Source organism: Scyliorhinus torazame, unplaced genomic scaffold (assembly GCF_047496885.1).
Source record: "Scyliorhinus torazame isolate Kashiwa2021f unplaced genomic scaffold, sScyTor2.1 scaffold_1614, whole genome shotgun sequence".
Taxonomy (NCBI): Eukaryota; Metazoa; Chordata; class Chondrichthyes; order Carcharhiniformes; family Scyliorhinidae; genus Scyliorhinus; species Scyliorhinus torazame.
This window is the reverse complement of record NW_027309341.1, coordinates 17,219-39,927: the sequence shown is the minus strand read 5'-3', so window position 1 is coordinate 39,927 and position 22,709 is coordinate 17,219. Positions and strand designations below refer to the sequence as shown.

The following is a 22,709-nucleotide window of genomic DNA, read 5'->3' as shown; positions in this document are numbered from 1 at the left end:
GTTTCCACTGGTCGGGGAAAGCAGAACTAGGGGGCATAGCCTCAAAATAAGGGGAAGTAGATTTAGGACCGAGTTTAGGAGGAACTTCTTCACCCAAAGGGTTGTGAATCTCTGGAATTCCTTACCCAGTGATGCAGTTGAGGCTCCTTCTTTAAACGTTTTTAAGAAAAAGATACTTTTCTAAAGAATAAAGGGATTCGGGGATATGGTGTATGGTGTACGGGCCGGAGAGTGGAGCTGAGTCCACGAAGATCAGCCATGATCTCATTGAATGGCGGAGCAGGCTCGAGGGGCCAGATGGCCTACTCCTGCTCCTAGTTCTTCTGTTCTTATGTTCTTATGTTTCTCCAGCGCCTCTATATCCTTTAGATAAGATGGAGAGCAGAATTGTAGACAGAACTCCAAGTGTGGCCTAACCGTGGCTCAGTTGTATATAATTATATTCCGCATTTTGTGCAACTCGGAACCTTAACTCTGTTTTTCTCTGTCCACAAACATTGCCGGACCTGCTGGACCCCCAGGTACCCCCCCCCCCCCCCCCACCCCCAACGAGCCTAGGCTTCTCCATAAACAACCTGAAGCTCTCGGTCACAGTCCCTGCCCGAGCTCCCTCAGTTTGCTGAAGTGAGGATGGGCCCTCCGACTGTGCTTCTGGAGATGTGTTTCAGCCAACAAAAAGACTCTGGATGTTAGAACCCGCACGAGGTCGGGATGATGAACTACCCCGTGGAAGTTGCAGACTCCGAGCTTCCCCGATAAGGGGGTGAGTGACCCTTAACGATACTTGACTTTGTATAAATAGAGTCGATTAGTCAGGTACGGACTAGAGAAGACCCAGTAGGGAACTACTGGAGCTGTGTGTAATAGTTATCGTAAAATAAAGTAAGTTATTGTTTCGATGTAGTTGGGGCGGACTCTTTGTTGCCCTTACAAAACCGGGCTAACCTAGGATGGAAACATTCAAGATGACAAGCTCTCCAGGGCCTGGATCAGCTGGGAATAAGGCTCCACCATACACACTTGATGCTGCTTTCATCACCCACGCACATCTATACGCAGGGAGCTGGCAAGCAGGGGCAAGGCCATGCTCAAGAGGCCCGAGAGAAGGACGTGGTCCTCACCTGGAAGGATGTCTGTCGGTTGCTGTTCTTCATGTCCTTTTTGGCTCCCCGGTAAAGCAGAACGCGAGTGCAGCTATCCTGTGTAGGAAGAGGAGCACAGTGGTTAATGGAGAGATGGACAGACAGATAGACGCACACATCGACACACACACACACACACGCACACTCACACACGCATTAGAAATGCACACACTAACTCGAACACAGTGATTAATGGAAAGAAGGAGACAGATAGACTTCCATGCACACGTGCACTGACAGGAGCGCACACACGTGCAAGTGCATACGCACATACACGCACACATGACACTGACGAGACAGGAACACAGTGATTAATGGTGAGTCAGCGATATGTGAAGAGAGGGAGACACACACAGTCACACACACATAGCCTGGCACAGGAAACCAATGACCCGCAGACAGAGACAGACAGAGAGGGGTACAGGGACAAAGCAGTTAATGGATAGAGGCGCAATGCGAAACTTGCACAAAACAGCCTCTTTATCTAGGGCAGCACGGTAGCATTGTGGATAGCACAATTGCTTCACAGCTCCAGGGTCCCAGGTTCGATTCCAGCTTGGGTCACTGTCTGTGAGGAGCCTGCACATCCTCCCCGTGTGTGTGTGGGTTTCCTCCGGTTTCCTCCCACAGTCCAAAGATGTGCAGGTTAGGTGGATTGGCCATGATAAATTGCCCTTAGTGTCCAAAATTTCCCTTAGTGTTGGGTGTGGTTACTGGGTTATGGGGATAGGGATAGGGGGGAGGTGTTGACCTTGGGTAGGGTGCTCTTTCCAAGAGCCGGTGCAGACTCGATGGGCCGAATGGCCTCCTTGTGCACTGTAAATTCTATGATAATCTTCTCTCTCTCTCTGAATTATGCCCTTTCCCTCTTTCTTGCTGTCTTCTACCCTCTCCTTTTTATTCCTCACTCGTTCCGTTTCTTACCCTTGTGTGCATTAGCGACTCTCACTCTCATGTTTACTGATCCTCCGCCCTCCGGGATGTGTGAAGTGGAGGGGAAAGCAGAAAGAGGGAAGGGGGAAACAGAAAGATTAGAGGGAGAGAGAGCAGAGAAAGGGAGTATGCGAGGAGAGAGGGAGAATGGATGACAGAAAATGGGTGAATGGAGAGACGGGGAGTTCGAATGCAGGAAACCCAATTTGCGCACAGCAAGCTCTCTCAAACAGCGATGTAATAAAGAACCAGATAATCTGTGTTAGTAATGTAGATTGAGGGATGAATGTTGGTCAAGGCGCGAGGGAGAACCCTCCTCCCCCTCTTAGAAATTGTCAACTGAGATGGGCCTTGGTTTTGAAGTTTCATCTGAAAGACGGCATTTCCGCATTTTGCCAACCATTGCCGGCAAAAGGCATCTTGTTGGAGTTTTTCATTTTGCACTCATCAGGACAACCGCAAGAATACTAATGTCAGGGGAAACAACAACTTTGTACTGTGTGCGAAGAGAGTGCTGATTGGTTTGGCGAGTAGACTCTGATTGGTAGCGGCGTTGCCATGGTGAGTGCACCAATTGATGGTGACTGACAGTTAACTGCCAAGCATTGCTTGAAATTTAAACCAGGCAGCTTGACTCAGACTGATCAAGGCATTGCACTGAGTAATGAACCAGCGAAGGTTGTCACTTATTTTGTTTATCTGAAACAGCTGCAATGTGTCAACAGGTTCTTTCTGTTGGCAAAGAACAGGACCCTGTGTATTAATATATGTAGCTCCCAGTACACGTAAATGTGCCACACTGCAAGCCCAACTGACAATCTTAAATTGATTGTAAGTGTAATTCTTAGCACACTGAGGACTCTTTAGCACATGTTGTCCAATCATGGAATCACAGTGAATGTACCACATTACCAAATGACTACTTTGCTGATTATGTGCTTGATAGGGACAGAGGACAGATGAAAAAAAGCAAAGAACAGAAAGTGAAAGGAACAAAAAGAGGGGAAAAAGTAGGGATAAAGTAGGAGAGTAAGATAATGGAGCGCAAGACAAGACAGAGAAGGGAGTGCAAGAGCTCACATCAATCTTTACTAAAATAAATTCAGCCGACGGAGAGACAGATAGAGCAAGAAAGAGAGCAAGGGAGAGCGAGCAAGGGACAGAGACTTAAGACGTAAAAATCAAAGAGAGCGAGAGTGTAAATGTGAGAGCGAGAAAGATAGAGAGAGGGGAGAAAGGGAGCAAGAGAGATAGGGTGCACGATGGGGAGAGGGAGATAGATAAAGAGAGTGGGAGAGAGAGATGGAGGGAGAGAGAGAAAGAGAGGGAGAGACAGAGAAGGAATAAGAGAGTGGGAGAGAGAGGGAGAGTGGTAGAGAGAGAGAGAAAGAAAGAGTATTTTCGTATAAGTGAAACAAAAAAGGGAGAGGGGGAGAGAGCGAACAAGAAAGAGAGCAGAACACGGAGACTTAAGACATGAAAATCCAAATGAGGAGAATCTCAGAGAGAGTCAGGCCAGTTTATTTCACGAGACCTTTTAGCTAACTGGCTTCACGTCTTTATGCAAGAATATTCACAGCCGTCGAATCGGTGTCGAGGCTCCTGCGTTTAAACCTTGTCCTCCCTTGGTGACCTACTCTGTCCGAGGTCCATTGATCTTGCTCCAGCAGCAGCTAACCAGGAAATTACCACCCCACCCTTCGCCAATCTCTCTGTATCCGCGTTTCCAAACCCCATCTGTGGCCGCAGGGCATGTTGGTTGTGTGGGGACGGGGCAGGCGGGGTGGTGGTTCTTGGGGGGGGGGGGGGGGGGGGGGGGGGGCGCGCGGGGATGGGAGGTTGAATCTGCAAACCCTCACCTCAGGGAGTTAAGGGGTCAATATTGTCGGGTCCAATTCAATCCGTACAAGAGTGGCCGAGTCTACTGGCAACAAGAGATCATCCCTCAGGTTCTGTACTTAGCTGATATTTAGTCCATAGAATCATAGGATTTTATAGTATCAATGCAGGCCATTCAGCCCAGCCTGTGGTTCTTTGCAACAACGATCTCATTTATCCCACTCTCCTGTTCTTTTCCTCATGGCCCCGCAAACCTGATTTTTGCTAGTATTTGTCCAATTTCCCCATTTCAAGTGCCAAATGAATTTGCTCCCATCGCCCTCTCAGGGGCCGCCTTCCAGGTCACTGCGCATTTTGCCTCCAACTCTCGTGCCGATTGTCTTAAAATGTGTGGGCGGGATTCTCCGTTGCCCGTGCCGATGTCGTAATCGGCGATCGGGCGGAGAATCGACTCCGACACGCAGATCAGGGCCGGTGCCAGCTTGACGTTGGCCGGCCATGCTCCTGCCCCTCGGAAGTGGCGTAATCGCGTCGCGCGGGGCAGGCCGTTGGCGCGTCGTCGGAAGACCCTCCCAAGGTGCTTTGCTGCCGAGGGGCCGAGTTACCGACCGCGCAGTCGGCGTGTGGGTCTGGGCGGTTGGGAACCCGTGACGGCTGTAGACTGCGTCCAGCATCGCCACACTCGGCCGGGGATCCGTGCCGCTGGCCGCGGGGGGTGGGGGCTTCCGCTAGGTCTGGGGGTGGGGGGGACTGGTGAAGGGTGGCCAGGGGGGTGGCCTTTGGGGTCACGGGTGGCGGGTCGGGTCCGGGTCATGTTGTACGATGCGACCTCTGCAGGTTGTCAGCCGTGCACATGCGCGGACACGCACCCGGCCATTCTCCGGCCGTTTTCGGCGCGGGATCCGGGAGTTTCACCCGGCGCCGCTGCTAACTCCTCACTGGTCCCGGAATCGGTGTGGGTTTGCCGCCGATTTTGACGTCGGAAAATTCCCGCGAATCCTCCGTTTCAGCCGGCACTTAGCCGCTGAAACGGAGAATCCAGCCCTGCGCCTTTTGGCGACTGGCCCTCGTACCAGTGGAAACACCGGCTCCCGAGCTAGTCTATGATTCATGGATTTAAGCAGCTCACTTACGTCTCCCAGTTTAAAATCAAATCAGGAAATAGAAATTTTTCTCAATAAAGCAGGGGTCGCAGGTTTGAAACTCCGAAACACTGTACAACACCACACGGGGTAGCAGAGGTGAATAGAACTAGACTGTCGCTGAAAAGAGACGCATGCTGTCAAAGTTTTAAATCTGGCACTCATCAAGACAAAACGCAAGAGTGCCAAATTCCAAGCAATGACAATAGTTACACTGCAGGAGTGCACTGTGCTGACTGGCCCAGGGACTGTGTGCCATGGTACGTGAGCTGTACATTTTCAGCGATTGGCTGATCCAATCAAACAGCCTTTTCCTTCGGTTGTTTGTAACAGGCAAAGTACAGTCCGTACGCAAATGGGCCGCGCTTGCAAAGCGCAAAACAGGTCAGGCAGCAAGGGGGCAGCACCGTGGTTAGCACTGTTGCTTCACAGCTCCAGGGCCCCAGCTTCGATTCCCGGCTTGGGCCACTGCCTGTGCGGAGTCAGCACGTTCTCCCCCGGGTCTGCGTGGGTTTCCTCCGGGTGCTCCGGTTCCCTCCCACAGTCCAAAGATGTGCAGGTTAGGTGGATTGGCCATCCTAAATTGCCCTTAGTGTCCAAAAGGTTAGGTGGGGTTACGGGGATAGGGTGGAGGCGTGGGCTTAAGTAGGGTGCTCTTTCCAAGGGCCGGTGCAGACTCGATGGGCCGAATGGACTCCTTCTGCACTGTAAATTCTGATTCTACGAAAACATCTGTTAGATGTGATTCCACATTTGGGCAGCACTAGCTGAACACTCCTAAGTGTGGCACTAGCTACACTAACAACCGATTTCAGAGAATCAGTCCAGCTCGTAACGTGGCTCATTTACATTTCAGGGGGTCGGTGCGGACTCGATGGGCCGAATGGCCTCCTTCTGCACTGATTCCCTGAACGGGATAAAAACCTTTAAGGGGGAAGCTCGTGGGGGAGAAGAGAGAGAAAGGAACAGAAAGTTACGCTGATAGAGGATTTGAAGGAGGTTTTTGTGGAGCTTCGGCATCAACATGAAGTCGATGGACTGAGTGACCTATTTCTGTCCGATACGTTCTGTGCCAATGTGGGTAGAACGTGGACGGGAACCCCCACGGGCACAGAGACTAACACAACCCAGTCTAATTCATCCCTGCATAACTGTGATTCTATCAATGAACTGCCCGAATCCCTCAATTAGATCCCAGCCTGTAACTCCCTCCCCTCCTTTCCCCTCTGTTAAGTGGGTGCTCAGAGAGTGCGGCAATGGTAAGCGGGTAAAGGGGTAGGGTGACTGGGAGGCAGGAAACATCAATTAAGCCCATCAAAAAAAATACAGTAACTCATTCAACATAACTCACATCAGATACCGACCCTGTTGTAGAGAGCACATAGGTGTAGCGCCGTGTTCCCTGAAGCGTTCAAGCTGTTGATTTCTGCGCCGTAGAATAACAGATGTTCCAGGTGCTGGGCATGACCGTGGTGGCAAGCCTGTGGGAGACAAAGGCCGAGGATGAGTGCACCTTCCCGCACTATTCGCCGTATCCCTTCATATGTCGATAAGGTAGATGGGGAACGGCTGGAGGCTCACGTGGAGCATCAACGCCAGCAGGGAAAAGGCTGGGCCGAAGGGCCTACTTTTCGACTGTTGGAACAGCAGGACCTATACATGGGGGAGCCGTGCATCAGTTCACCGCCCCGCGTTCATTCCGCACGGGCCAGTGGGTGAGCTGAGCACAACGCCAACCGCAGGACGTTGCACGGGTCTTATCTTCCGTTCTTCCGAGGAATTTGGGTGTCGTTGGAAAGGCCCAGCGTTTGTTGCCCATCCCTAACTGCCCTCGAACTGAGTGTCTCGCTCGGCCATTTCAGAGAGGGGGCAGTGAAGAGTCAATCACATCGCTGTGGGTCTGGAGACACGTGTCGGCCAGACCGGTGTACGGACAGCAGATTTCTAAGTTGGGAAGATTCTGGGCGGGAGTGTTCGCGGCCTTAATGAAATGAAATGAAAATGGCTTATTGTCACAAGTAGGCTTCAAATGAAGTTACTGTGAAAAGCCCCTAGTCGCCACATTCCGGTGCCTGTTCGGGGAGGCTGGTACGGGAAGTCAGGGTAGTGGAGGAGGAAGTGGACCCGGACCCTTTGGTGGCGATATTTGGGGTTTCAGAGAAGCCGGAGCTCACGGAGAGGAGGAAGGCCGATGTCGTGGCCTTCGCCTCTCTGATTGCACGGCGGCGAATTTTGCTGGAGTGGCGGTCGGCATCGCCGCCGGGGGTAGCGGCTTGGTTGGGTGACCTGTCCGACTTCCTGCGGTTAGAGAAGGTAAAGTATGAGTTAAGGGGCTCAGCAGGGGTTGAGAAAAGGTGGGGGATGTTTGTGACCGTGTTCGAGGAGTTGTTCGTCGTCGGGAGGAGTGGGAGGGTGAAAAAGGGGGAAAATCTGTCCAGACTGTATAGTTGATTGTTGGGAAGTATGTTTCCTGGCGTGTTTACTTGCTGTAACCTACTTTGCTACATGTTTGTAATAAAATACGTTTAAACAAAATAGAAGGACAGCAGATTTCCCTTCCTAAAGGGGCATTAGTGAACCAAATTGTTTTTTATGACAATCGCTGATGGCTGTCGTGGTCACTGCTACTGAGATGAGCATAATAATTCCAGCTTTATTCATTGGATTTAAAGTTGAAGCTCTGTACCCTCCTAGGTCATTAGGCTGGGTCTCGGGGGCTGGGTGATCAATGCTGGCCTGCCCTGTGATGCTTAAATCCCGTGAAAGATTGAATAAAGATGATGGGATTCCGGAGTCGGAGAGGTTCACAGTTGGGTAGGCAGAGGTCTCTGAGCAGAATATTTGCCGCCTACCTGGTGAATTTCTTGCCAGCCATTCTCATCGGCGAAGCCTATCTGAGCCCGGCTGTAGAGCAAGAGTTCGCAGCAGCTGCTGTCTCCGCCTACGATGGCCGTGTGGTACAGCGGCGTCAATGCGCGACGGTCCTTGTAATTCGGGGAGGCTCCTAACTCCAGCAGCGTCTGGGGAAGGAAGGAAGGTGGGGGGGAAAAAAACAACGAGAGGTGACATTCCTAAACCTCACCAGTGGACGCTGCCCCATCGATCAGTGAATTCCGCCAACCCCGCTTTTCAGAACGTGGGACTTAGGCCTTCGTCCTCTCGAGCCTTCCCCGCCGCCATTCGATGAGATCATGCCTGACCAGGGTGTGGTCCCCATCACATTTACTCTTCTGGGATTCTCCCTCCTCTCACAACATCATCCCTCTGGAATAGTCGGGACACAAGCCAGGAATGACCTGGCTAGAGGCTGAATTAAGCTCCTTCCACTGAGCCCCCAACAATGTGCCTTCGCCCAAAGATGAGGCAGTCAGAGAGGCCACTGTGATGAATGCAGGGATTTCAGATATTTCTATGTGTTTGGTGCAGTAAGGGGTGAGTATGTGTGTGTGACTGCTGCGGTCACGTTTATAACAATCCTGCTTTGGAAGACAGCCGAGCTTTAAGGAGTCAGAGGTGCAATTAAAGCATTGTAAAAGCTTGGGCTAATGGACTTTTGTTTATATTAAGAAGGTTCACTGCGAGTGGTCAATTAAGAGATATTGGCCAGGATTCTCTGCCCCGCTGCGCCACTTCTCTCCCCCGACCGGCCGGCGGGATTCTCCGTTACGCCAGCCGGTCAATGGGGTTTCCCATTGTGGGGCAGCCCCACACCGTCAGGAGACCCCCCGGGCGCCGGCAAAACAGAGAATCATGCCAGCGGAGCATCCCGGCCATTGTGTTCAGCTTAATATTATGTAATTATTGGGAGGAGCCAGGAGCTGAAGCAATCGGGTTTTGAGGTTTTCGGGGTTAGTTTTTTGCTGGAAGTTTTGGAGCTGAGAAGGTTTCTGAAGACATACAGTCAGAGATTCTGAATTATTCCGACAGGGGGTCAGGTCTCTTCTCTCAAGCAGTCTCGAAAGATCTCTCTTTCTCAAAGTGGAGTGTCCAAGACATCTCTGAGCAGCAAGTATTCCTGAGTCTGCTAACTGCATTTAAAAGTGGATTGAGAGCTGAGATGTTTTTGTTGTTTGAGTGGGAATAAAGATGGCAGTTAAGGGTTATTATGTTAATGTTTCAATAAGCATTGTTTAAGGGGTAATCGTAAGTTATTTTCTTGTGCGATGTTAAAGATATTTTAATACTGTGTTAGTAATAAAGTTTGTTTTGATATACCCATATCCCTATTTTGATATTGGGGATTCTATCCAGTATCCTAGGAACTGTTGGGGTCAGGTCCTGAATCGTAATACCATCAAGCAATAATTAACACATAGCGGCTTCTTAGTCTCAATCACAGATTAGACACAGGTTTCAGATTTGGGGAAAGAGATGCAGGGGAGGAGGGTGGGGTGGAGGGGGGGGGGGGTGTTAGGACGCACTTTTGTTTTTACACAGTGGGTCGCAATGACTCGGAGCTCGCTGCCCGCGAGAGTGGTGGGAGTGGAGACGCTCACTGATTTCAAAAGGCGATTGGATGGGCCCTTGGATGGTCTACGGGAGTAGAGCGGGGGGGGAATGCGACCAATCGCATGGGCCGAATGCCTTCCTTCTCTGCCAAGAGGAACCGAGACGAGACTTAACTTTCCGTGGCGGCTACAGGACATCCAAATACACTTTGCTGCCCGCAAAATAACTTTTGATGTTTAGCCACTGTCGGAATGTAGGAGACGCTGCGATTAATTTGTGCACAGCAAAATTCCACACGCAGGAATCTGACGGCGATGATGCACAAGCTGTTTCTTTCGTGATATTGATCTGGGGGACAAATATTGGCCAGGACACCAGGGAGAAACCATGCCCCCACCACCCCTCTGCAACCCTCCTTGCCCTTATTCAAAATGGCGGCTGTGGGATTTTTTGTTTTGTTTGCGTTTACCTCAGAGCACATTAGTCTAACATCTCATCTGAAAGATGAATTTAGTTTGTATCTTCAAGGGACGTAAGCCAGTTTAGGACCGTGTGATGCGTTTCGATGGTGAGCCAGACAGCGAGATGCAAGGTCTTGTGACTTTGCAACTTGAATTTATCGGGACAGACACAAGAAAACCAAATTTCAAAGGGAACAACAATTTATGCTGCATAGGAAAAGGGGTGCTGATTGATCGGCAAGTTGACTCTGATTGGTCGAGGCATTCACATGGAGAATATACCGGGGAACCATTGCCCGCAGACTTTTGTTTAATTAAAGGTGCAGGCCTGGACATGTCCCTTTTGTCTGCAGAGGACGGGTTCCCTGTGTATGCATATATATCGCAAGCCTAAATTATTTATAATGAAAACAGAAAATTATGTAAAAACTAAGCAGGTCTGGCAGCATCTGTGGCGAGAGAATCAGGGTTAACACTTAGAGGGCAGATGGCTCTTCTTCAGAGTTGAAGAGAGGGACGTGATGAATTTTATCCTGTTTAAGAGGGGGTGGAGCAGATGGAGCCAAATAGACGGTCAGCAATAGGTGGGAGCTAAGACAGACTTGACAAAAATGTCATGAGCACAGGACAATGGGAGTGTTGATGTTAAAGATGAAAGAAGGAGCTGACACCAGCATTAAGGTAAGACAGCGGGACGAGTTAATAGCAGAACAAGAGTCAACACTCTGTGAAAGCAAAGCTTAAGAACCTGTGGGTGGGGTGGGGGGGGGGGGTGCAATCGTACTAAAAAGGGGGTCAAGGTGGAGGAGCGGGTCCATGGTCTGACGTTATTGTGAGTGATTTAGGCATTACGATTTGCGGATTTTTTGGGAGGTGGGGCAACACATTCTAGATTTCCCCCGCTCCAGCTCCATAGTTACCAAGACTCCATTGTAATTCCTGGTTATTGCGGCTTTGTGGAGGGCGGTCATGCCATCTCGTGCTCGAAAGTCAATGTGTGCGCCTCCCAGACACAACACACGGATCACATCTGTGCAGTTGTCCAGCTGCGCGGAGAGAGTCAATGGCACTTCTGTGGGGGAAATTGGAAAGTTTACTTTTCACTGGACCTCGGTGACAATAAATCTAAATCTGAGTTTATTCCGAGCGCTGCGATCGTAATCTTTACACAGAACAACAAAGACCAGCGCTGGGCACCTCCTGCTCCTCAATACGAAGGGTTCAAAGACCAACCCTCCCCCTCCCTCACCGACTTCCCCTCCCTCGCCGACCTCCCCTCCCTCACCGACCTCCCCTCCCTCACCGACCTCCCCTCCCTCACCGACCTCCCCTCCCTCGCCGACCTCCCCTCCCTCGCCGACCTCCCCCTCCCTCGCCGACCTCCCCTCCCTCACCGACCTCCCTCCCTCACCGACCTCCCCTCCCTCACCGACCTCCCCTCCCTCACCGACCTCCCCTCCCTCACCGACCTCCCGTCCAGCACCGACCTCCCGTCCCCTCACCGACCTCCCCTCCCTCATCGACATCCCCTCCCTCACCGACCTCCCCTCCCCCTCGCCGACCTCCCCTCCCTCGCCGACCTCCCCTCCCTCGCCGACCTCCCCTCCCCTCACCGACCTCCCCTCCCTCACCGACCTCCCCTCCCTCACCGACCTCCCATCCAGCACCGACATCCCCTCCCTCACCGACCTCCCCTCCCTCACCGACCTCCCCTCCCTCACCGACCTCCCCTCCCTCGCCGACCTCCCATCCGTCGACGACCTCCCCTCCCTCGCCGACCTCCCCTCCCTCGCCGACCTCCCCTCCCTCGCCGACCTCCCCTCCCTCACCGACCTCCCCTCCCTCACCGACCTCCCCTCCCTCACCGACCTCCCCTCCCCTCCTCGACCTCCCCTCTCTCACCGACCTCCCGTCCATGACCTCCCCTCCCTCGCCGACCTCCCCTCCCTCGCCGACCTCCCCTCCCTCTCCGACCTCCCCTCCCTCACCGGCCTCCCCTCCCTCACCGACCTCCCCTCCCTCACCGACCTCCCCTCCCTCACCGACCTCCCCTCCCTCACCGACCTCCCCTCCCTCACCGACCTCCCCTCCCTCGCCGACCTCCCCTCCCTCACCGACCACCCCCTCCCTCACCGACCTCCCCTCCCTCACCGACCTCCCCTCCCTCACCGACCTCCCCTCCCTCGCCGACCTCCCGTCCAGCACCGACCTCCCGTCCAGCACCGACCTCCCCTCCCTCGCCGACCTCCCCTCCCTCGCCGATCTCCCCTCTCTCACCCGATCTCCCCTCCCTCACCAACCTCCCCTCCCTCACCAACCTCCCGTCCAGCACTGACCTCCCCTCCCTCACCGACATCCCCTCCCTCACCGACCTCCCCTCCCTCACCGACCTCCCCTCCCTCACCGACATCCCCTCCCTCACCAACCTCCCGTCCAGCACCGACCTCCCGTCCAGCACCGACCTCCCCTCCCTCACCGACCTCCCCTCCCTCACCGACCTCCCCCTCCCTCACCGACCTCCCCTCCCTCACCGACCTCCCCTCCCTCACCGACCTCCCCTCCCTCACCGACCTCCCCTCCCTCACCGACCTCCCCTCCCTCACCAACCTCCCGTCCAGCACCGACCTCCCCTCCCTCACCGACCTCCCCTCCCTCACCAAACTCCCGTCCAGCACCGACCTCCCCTCCCTCACCGACCTCCCCTCCCTCACCGACCTCCCCGCCCTCACCGACCTCCCCTCCCTCACCGACCTCCCCTCCCTCACCGACCTCCCCTCCCTCACCGACCTCCCCTCCCACACCGACCTCCCCTCCCTCACCGACCTCCCCTCCCTCACCGACCTCCCCTCCCTCACCGACCTCCCCTCCCTCACCGACCTCCCCTCCCTCACCGACCTCCCCTCCCTCACCGACCTCCTGTCCAGCACCGACCTCCCGTCCAGCACCGACCTCCCCTCCCTCACCGACCTCCCCTCCCTCACCGACCGCCCGTCCAGCACCGACCTCCCCTCCCTCGCCGACCTCCCCTCCCTCGCCGATATCCCCTCCCTCACCGACCTCCCCTCCCTCACCGACCTCCCCTCCCTCACCGACCGCCCCTCCCTCACCAACCTCCCGTCCAGCACCGACCTCCCCTCCCTCACCGACCTCCCCTCCCTCACCGACCTCCCCTCCCTCGCCAAACCTCCCCTCCCTCGCCAACCTCCCCTCCCTCGCCGACATCCCCTCCCTCGCCGACATCCCCTCCTCGCCGACATCCCCTCCCTCGCCGACATCCCCTCCCTCGCCGACATCCCCTCCCTCGCCGACATCCCCTCCCTCGCCGACCTCCCCTCCCTCGCCGACCTCCCCTCCCTCGCCGACCTCCCCTCCCTCGCCGACCTCCCCTCCCTCGCCGACCTCCCCTCCCTCGCCGACCTCCCCTCCCTCGCCGACCTCCCCTCCCTCGCCGACCTCCCCTCCCTCGCCGACCTCCCCTCCCTCACATACCTCCCCTCCCTCACCAACCTCCCATCCAGCACCGACCTCCCCTCCCTCACCGACCTCCCCTCCCTCACCTACCTCCCCTCCCTCACCAACCTCCCATCCAGCACCGATATCCCCTCCCTCACCGACCTCCCGTCTAGCACCGACCTCCCGTCCAGCACCGACCTCCCGTCCAGCACCGACCTCCCCTCCCGCACCGACCTCCCCTCCCGCACCGACCTCCCCTCCCTCACCGACATCCCCTCCCTCACCGACATCCCCTCCCTCACCGACCTCCCCTCCCTCACCGACCTCCCCTCCCTCACCGACCTCCCCTCCCTCACCGACCTCCCCTCCCTCGCCGACCTCCCCTCCCTCACCGACCTCCCCTCCCTCACCGACCTCCCCTCCCTCACCGACCTCCCCTCCCTCACCGACCTCCCCTCCCTCACCGACATCCCCTCCCTCACCGACCTCCCCTCCCTCACCGAGCTCCCCTCCCTCACCGAGCTCCCCTCCCTCGCCGACCTCCCCTCCCTCGCCGACCTCCCCTCCCTCGCCGTCCTCCCCTCCCTCGCCGACCTCCCCTCCCTCGCCGACCTCCCCTCCCGCACCGACCTCCCCTCCCTCACCGACCTCCCCTCCCGCACCGACCTTCCCTCCCTCGCCGACCTCCCCTCCCTCACCGACCTCCCCTCCCGCACCGACCTCCCCTCCCTCGCCGACCTCCCCTCCCTCGCCGACATCCCCTCCCACAGGCTGTAACCCCACCCCCCGATCACAGCCTCCATTCCCCATCCTTTCCATACACCTCTCCTTGCACCTGAGCACTTGGCTCATTTGAAGAATGAGAGAATAATGCAGCAGAGCAGGAGACCCATCGGCCCATCAAGCCTGGTGCTGACCCTTCCAGGAGCAATCCGGTTAGTCTCGCAAACCCACCCCCGACTGGAGTTGATTTCCTCCCCGGAAGGTGTCGGCTGCCTTCAATCACCTCCCCTTCACCGCAAACTGTTGGGACAACGGGTGGGATTGACGGACCCCAGCCCACCACCAGGTCCCTCCGAGGGTCGATGGGCTTTTGGCTGCGTTGTCGAATCTCCCACAATAGGTCCCACCGGAGCGGGGGCCCCGGAGGAGGAGACAGAGCTGGTCAAACGTCCAACCACGATAAGTAGTCTGCGGGGGGGGGGGTGATTCTAAGCCACTGATTTTTGAGGACCGCCAACTGCACAATACTTAATAACTCTCATTCCCAGTGACGTTGTCGAGCGTCAAGACCTTTAGGGACTTCCTCGCAAACCCTCACTCTCCCTGCTCCATCTCCCCTTTCCCATCCTTCACCCCCCTGCCTCCCCCCACCACAGTCCCAGCACCAGACCTGTGGCTCCAGGAATCGTGGGAACTTTACCACCAGTTTCTGTATCATGATAGTTCGGATCCAGCCCTTTGTCCAAGAGTTTAAGCATCTTTTCGACTGAGCCATGTTGGACATATTCGACAAACTTCTTCAAGCTGGCCTGTGAAACAACAGAGAAATTACTACTTTAAACAAACACATGTTCACCACTGCCCCCACTCTCCCACTGCCCCACACTCTCCCACTGACCCCCACTCTCCCACTGCCCCACACTCTCCCACTGCCCCACACTCTCCCACTGCCCCACACTCTCCCACTGCCCCACACTCTCCCACTGCCCCACACTCCCCATCGTCCCACACTCTCCCACTGCCCCACACTCTCCCACTGCCCCACACTCTCCCACCGCCCCACACTCCCCCCATTGCCCCACACTCTCCCCACTGCCCCAACTCTCCCCATTGCCCCACACTCTCCCCACTACCCCACACTCTCCCCACTGCCCCACACTCTCCCACTGCCCCACACTCTCCCCACTGCCCCACACTCTCCCCACTGCCCCACACTCTCCCACTGCCCCACACTCTCCCCATTGCCCCACACTCTCCCCATTGCCCCACACTCTCCCCATTGCCCCACACTCTCCCCACTGCCCCACACTCTCCCCACTGCCCCACACTCTCCCCACTGCCCCACACTCTCCCCACTGCCCCACACTCTCCCCGCTGCCCCACACTCTCCCGCTGCCCCACACTCTCCCGCTGCCCCACACTCTCCCGCTGCCCCACACTCTCCCGCTGCCCCACACTCTCCCGCTGGCCCCACACTCTCCCGCTGCCCCACACTCTCCCGCTGCCCCACACTCTCCCGCCGCCCCACACTCTCCCGCCGCCCCATACTCTCCCGCTGCCCCACACTCTCCCGCTGCCCCACACTCTCCCACTGCCCCACACTCTCCCACTGCCCCACACTCTCCCACTGCCCCACACTCTCCCACTGCCCCACACTCTCCCACTGCCCCACACTCCCCATCGTCCCACACTCCCCATCGTCCCACACTCCCCATCGTCCCACACTCCCCATCGTCCCACACTCTCCACTGCCCCACACTCTCCCACTGCCCCACACTCTCCCACTGCCCCACACTCTCCCACTGCCCCGCACTCTCCCACTGCCCCGCACTTTCCCCATTGCCCCGCACTCTCCCACTGCCCCACACTCCCCATCGTCCCACACTCTCCCCACTGCCCCACACTCTCCCACTGCCCCATACTCTCCCCACTGCCCCCACACTCTCCCCACTGCCCCACACTCTCCCACTGCCCCACACTCTCCCACTGCCCCACACTCTCCCACTGCCCCACACTCTCCTCATTGCCCCACACTCTCCCACTGCCCCACACTCTCCCACTGCCCCACACTCTCCCACTGCCCCACACTCTCCCACTGCCCCACACTCCTCCACTGCCCCGCACTCTCCCACTGACCCGCACTCTCCCACTGACCCGCACTCTCCCACTGACCCCCACTCTCCCACTGACCCCACTGCCCCACACTCCTCCACTGCCCCGCACTCTCCCACTGACCCGCACCTCTCCCACTGACCCGCACTCTCCCACTGACCCCCACTCTCCCACTGACCCCACTGCCCCCCACTCTCCCACTGCCCCCTACTCTCCCACTGCCCCCCACTGCACCCCACTGACCCCCACTCTCCCACTGCCCCCCACTGACCCCCACTCTCCCACTGCCCCCCACTGACCCACACTCTCCCACTGCCCCACACGCTCCCACTGACCCCCACTGACCCCCACTCTCCCACTGTCCCACACTCTCCAACTGCCCTACACTCTCCCACTGCCCCACACTCTCCTACTGCCCCACACGCTCCCACTGCCCCCCCTCACCCCCACTCTCCCACTGTCCCACATTCTCTCTTTGGCCGGACACACTCCCCATCGTCCCACACTCCGCATCATCCCACATTCCGCATCGACCCACACTCTCCCACTGCCCCACAGTCTCCCCCATTGCCCCACACTCTCCCACTGCCCCCACACTCTCCCACTGCCCCACACTCTCCCACTGCCCCACACTCTCCCACTGCCCCACACTCTCCCACTGCCCCACACTCTCCCACTGCCCCACACTCTCCCACTGCCCGACACTCTCCCCATTGCCCCACACTCTCCCATTGCCCCACACTCTCCCCATTGCCCCACACTCTCCCACTGCCCCACACTCTCCCCACTGCCCCACACTCTCCCCACTGCCCCACACTCTCCCCACTGCCCCACACTCTCCCCACTGCCCCACACTCTCCCACTGCCCCACACTCTCCCACTGCCCCACACTCTCCCACTGCCCCACACTCCCCATCGTCCACACTCTCCCACTGCCCCACGCTCTCCCAATGCCCCACACTCTCCAACTGCCCTACACTCTCCCACTGCCCCACACTCTCCCACTGCCCCACACTCCCCATTGCCCCACACTCTCCCCACTGCCCCACACTCTCCCACTGCCCCACACTCTCCCACTACCCCACACGCTCCCACTGCCCCCCACTACCCCACACGCTCCCACTGCCCCCCACTCTCCCACTGACCCCCACTGCCCCACACTCTCCCACTGCCCCACACTCTCCCACTGCCCTACACGCTCCCACTGACCCCCACTGCCCCACACTCTCCCACTGCCCCACACGCTCCCACTGCCCCACACGCTCCCACCGAACCCCCCTGCCCCATACGCTCCCACTGACCCCCCAATGCCCCACACTCTCCCACTGACCCCCTCTGCCCCACACGCTCCCACTGACCCCCACTCTCCCACTGACCCCCAATGCCCCACACTCTCCCCACTGACCCCCACTCTCCCACTGACCCCCAATGCCCCACACTCTCCCACTGACCCCCTCTGCCCCACATGCTCCCACTGACCCCCACTGACCCCCACTCTCCCACTGACCCCCACTCTCCCACTGACCCCCACTGCCCCACACTCTCCCACTGCCCCACACTCTCCCACTAACCCCCACTCTCCCACTGCCCCCACTGCCCCACACTCTCCCACTGACCCCCACTCTCGCACTGACCCCCACTCTCCCACTGACCCCCACTCTCCCACTGACCCCCACACTCTCCCAATGCCCCACACTCTCCCACTGACCCCCTCTGCCCCACACGCTCCCACTGACCCCCAGTGCCCCACACTCTCCCACTGACCCCCACTCTCCCACTGACCCCCAGTGCCCCACACTCTCCCACTGACCCCCACTCTCCCACTGATCCCCACTCTCCCACTGCCCCCACTGCCCCACACTCTCCCACTGACCCCCACTCTCCCACTGATCCCCACTCTCCCACTGACCCCCACTGGCCCCCACTCTCCCACTGACCCCCACTCTCCCACTGACCCCCACTGTCCCACTGCCCCACACTCTCCCACTGCCCAACACTCTCCCACTGACCCCCACTCTCCCACTGCCCCCCATTCTCCCACTGCCCCACACTCTCCCACTGCCCCACACTCTCCCACTGACCCCCTCTGCCCCCACACGCTCCCACTGACCCCCCAGTGCCCCGCACTCTCCCACTGACCCCCTCTGCCCCACACGCTCCCACTGACCCCCACTCTCCCACTGACCCCCACTCTCCCACTGCCCCACACTGCCCCACTTGATTTGTTATGTTGTAGGTGTAACATAAGCGGCTTCCTTGTGGGGCACTTGACAAAGGAAGGTTCAGACGTGGAGATAACTTCAACACGTTTATTAAACTATTACTCGGGTTTGACACTACTGCTCATCCTACTATAGCTACCCAGACTGACTAACCAGCTGCTGCAATCCACGTGGTGGGTGTAATATTGAATCAACCCTGTGTTTCTACTCACTGACTGTCTCCAGTGGAAAGAGGCAGATCATGTGTGTGGTGTCCTTTATATATGGGTTGGTGTAATGCCCCCCTGTGGTCATGTCACCTCCGTGTGTATCGTGAATGTCCATTAGTCTACCTATCTACCTGATCTATTGGTTGAGTGTGTGTGTGTGATGTCTCTGGTGCTCCCTCTAGTGGCTAGCTAGCCTACATGCATTTACATTGATGCTCATCACCACATCCCCCTTTTTTATGTGTTCATATTTTCTGTACACTTTAAGAAAATTGAACAAAGAACAGGTTGATAAGGTAAGGTATATACAAGTCATGGGAACAGTGATTAAACAATAAGTCCAAACCATTCGTGTGAGTCCATAAACCATCAATCATCATGGTCAAATGTCTCTCTTGGTTATGAACGCTATCAACGTTCCTGTGCCACAGGAACCAAGAAGTGGTCAAATTACTTCGCTGTCTGATTTGGAGTCCCTTTCTTTTTTCGATGTTTGTGATGGTGCTGTCGGATGGCATCTTGTGGATGATAAGGTGTTGACGTGAAGTGGTACCATCAACAGTATCATTCGAGGTCATGGATGTGCCATATGTTGAAGTTGGATAAGACTGTACATACTGGTTCTGGCCACGTGCTGTGCAGGAAGGGTGATCCTACCGAGAACCGTTGAAGCTTGTCGAATTGGAGACAGAATTACTGCTCGCATAAATACTTGGTGATGGTGTGATACTAGAACCTTGCATCTGATAGGAATATGCTGTCTGGCCAGGCTGGGGTGCAGCAAATCCTGGACTGTAACTAAGGCATCCAGTCTGTAGTGCAGATTGCGCTTGCGGTAGTCCTCCTTCGGTCTTGATTCCTTTAGTGGGCAATCTGTAGTGCTGGCCTGTTTGAGAATACGCTGCATAGACTGCTGGCTGCTGCATGCCTGAATACTGGGTTTGTCCAGCATGAGCTGTCATTGGCTGCACTGCTGGTGTGGAAAAAATGTATGGATATTGCTGTGGTGAATATTGGTGTATTCCTCATGGACTGTAGCCGCTGCTTCTTATTACTGACCCAGTGTAGTTGTTAAGTGATCCATCTCCTGTCGTTGTGGCATCTGCTGTCACCCTGAGCGTGCCATCACTGAGGTTGCGGCACTCCCTGTCTGGAGTAAAGTCCGGCTTACGTGAATCAGAGTCGGCGTTTGGTTGCTCCCCATCTGGAGTCTGGTCTGTTTTAACTGAGTCAGTGTTGGTTTGTTGATGCTCCCCGTCCGGAGTCTTAGCAGGTTCACTGGAGTCAGCTGAGATTTCTTGAAGCTGCACGTCTGGAGTCGGAACATGCAGGAATGCATTGACTTGTGGAGCGGTTCGAGCGAATGAGGGTGGAAGTATCATGGTGTCACCGGAGTCACCAGTGGTCTCACAGTGATCGTCGAGTGCCTCTGTACACACTAGCTGAGGTCTGTCACTTTGCACATCTTGCATGGGAAGTGGGATGCTGTCGTCACTCGTCTCACATACCGTGGGTAGAGCCTCAGTAGCTGCTTGTTGTTCACTTGGGTTGGGTAAATTGTCAGAGTCTTCATCTGGTGGCGCAAACAATGTGGGTGGCCTGTCATTGTCTTGCTGTTGTCCTTCATTTGGGCTTGGACTGTCATCGTCGCTTTGTTCTTCACTGTAGCATGATAGACCGTCATGGTCGTCCTGCTGTGCACTGGAGCATGGTAGACTGTCATAGTCTTCTTGCTGTTTGTTTGAGCATGGCAGACTTGCATCGCCTGCCGCTAGTTGGTCAGAGGGGGCAACTGGACCCTCATGGTCTTCTTCCTGCAAGGACTGCGCGTCAGAGTCTTGCGTTGCTTCTATCGTGGAGGCTGTCCACGAGCTCGCTGCGGAGGCTTGTGACACTGGAGTCACGTCTTGTGTCTGCAAGGACTGCGCTCTGGAGTCTTGCGTTTCTGCAATTGTGGAGTCTGTCCACGAGCTCGCTGCGGAACCCGGATCTCGAACATCTTGCCTGGGTATTGCTGGTTGTCACTGTACGCTGAGGTATGGCTATGTGGATTGAAACAGTTCACTTCTGGTACCATGATTTGTTATGTTGTAGGTGTAACTGATCTATTGGTTGAGTGTGTGTGTGTGATGTTTCTGGTGCTCCCTCTAGTGTCTAGCTAGCCTACATGCATTTACATTGATGCTCATCGCCACACCACTGACCCCCACTGCCCCGCACTCTCCCCACTGCCCCGCACTCTCCCCACTGCCCGGCCCTCTCCCCACTGCCCCAGACTCTCCCTATTGCCCCACACTCTCCACATTGACCCACACTCTCCCCATTGCCCCACAATCTCCACATTGCCCCACACTCTCCCCATTGCCCCACACTCACCCCATTGCCCCACACACTCCCCATTGCCCCACACTCTCCCCACTGTCCCACACTCTCCCCACTGCCCCACACTCTCCCCACTGCCCCACACTCTCCCCACTGCCCCACACTCTCCCCACTGCCCCACACTCTCCCCACTGCCCCACACTCTCCCCATTGCCCCACACTCTCCCCACTGCCCCACACTCTCCCCACTGTCCCACACACTCCCCACTGCCCCACACTCTCCCCACTGCCCCACACTCTCCCCACTGCCCCACACTCTCCCCATTGCCCCACACTCTCCCCACTGCCCCACACTCTCCCCACTGTCCCACACTCTCCCCACTGCCCCACACACTCCCCGTTGCCCCACACTCTCCCCGTTGCCCCACACTCTCCCCGTTGCCCCACACTCACCCCATTGCCCCACACTCTCCCCATTGCCCCACACTCACCCCATTGCCCCACACACTCCCCATTGCCCCACACTCTCCCCACTGTCCCACACTCTCCCCACTGCCCCACACTCTCCCCACTGCCCCACACTCACCCCACTGCCCCACACTCTCCCCACTGCCCCACACTCTCCCCATTGCCCCACACTCTCCCCCACTGCCCCACACTCTCCCCACTGCCCCGCACTCTCCCCATTGCCCCGCACTCTCCCCATTGCCCCACACTCTCCCCACTGCCCCACACTCTCCCCATTGCCCCACACTCTCCCCACTGCCCCACACTCTCTCCACTGTCCCACACTCTCCCCACTGCCCCACACACTCCCCGTTGCCCCACACTCTCCCCGTTGCCCCACACTCACCCCATTGCCCCACACACTCCCCCTTGCCCCACACTCTCCCCACTGTCCCACACTCTCCCCACTGTCCCACACTCTCCCCACTGCCCCACACTCTCCCCACTGCCCCACACTCTCCCCACTGCCCCACACTCTCCCCACTGCCCCACACTCTCCCACTGCCCCACACTCTCCCCATTGCCCCACACTCTCCCCACTGCCCCACACTCTCCCCACGGTCCCACACTCTCCCCACTGCCCCACACTCTCCCCACTGCCCCACACTCTCCCCACTGCCCCACACTCTCCCCACTGCCCCACACTCTCCCCACTGCCCCACACTCTCCCCATTGTCCCACACTCTCCCCACTGCCCCACACTCTCCCCACTGCCCCACACTCTCCCCACTGCCCCACACTCTCCCCACTGCCCCACACTCTCCCCATTGCCCTACACTCCCCCAGGGCCACGCACTCCCCCCATTGTCCCACACTCACCCCATTGCCCCACACTCTCCCCGTTGCCCCAGACTCTCCCCGTTGCCCCACACTCTCCCCATTGCCCCACACTCTCCCCATTGCCCCACACTCTCCCCATTGCCCCACACTCTCCCCACTGCCCCACACTCTCCCCACTGCCCCACACTCTCCCCACTGCCCCACACTCTCCCCACTGCCCCACACTCTCCCCACTGCCCCACACTCTCCCCATTGCCCCACACTCTCCCCATTGCCCCACACTCTCCCATTGCCCCACACTCTCCCATTGCCCCACACTCTCCCCACTGCCCCACACTCTCCCACTGCCCCACACTCTCCCACTGCCCCACACTCTCCCACTGCCCCACACTCTCCCACTGCCCCACACTCTCCC

General features: G+C 57.1%; 1 protein-coding gene across 1 annotated transcript; it reads right to left on the bottom strand.

The window, feature by feature from the left end:
* Positions 1-1,121: 1,121 nt before the first annotated feature.
* LOC140407575 (SH3 and multiple ankyrin repeat domains protein 2-like) lies at positions 1,122-20,874 on the bottom strand (the record flags this gene model as incomplete). The annotated part of the gene is made up of 6 exons (XM_072494954.1): positions 20,863-20,874; positions 14,843-14,951; positions 10,887-11,038; positions 7,909-8,076; positions 6,421-6,537; positions 1,122-1,199 (listed from the first exon to the last, which is right to left on the bottom strand). Coding segments are annotated over exons 1-6 (636 nt in total), but the record flags the coding sequence as incomplete, so codon positions are not given.
* Between the last annotated feature and the right edge of the window lie 1,835 nt (positions 20,875-22,709).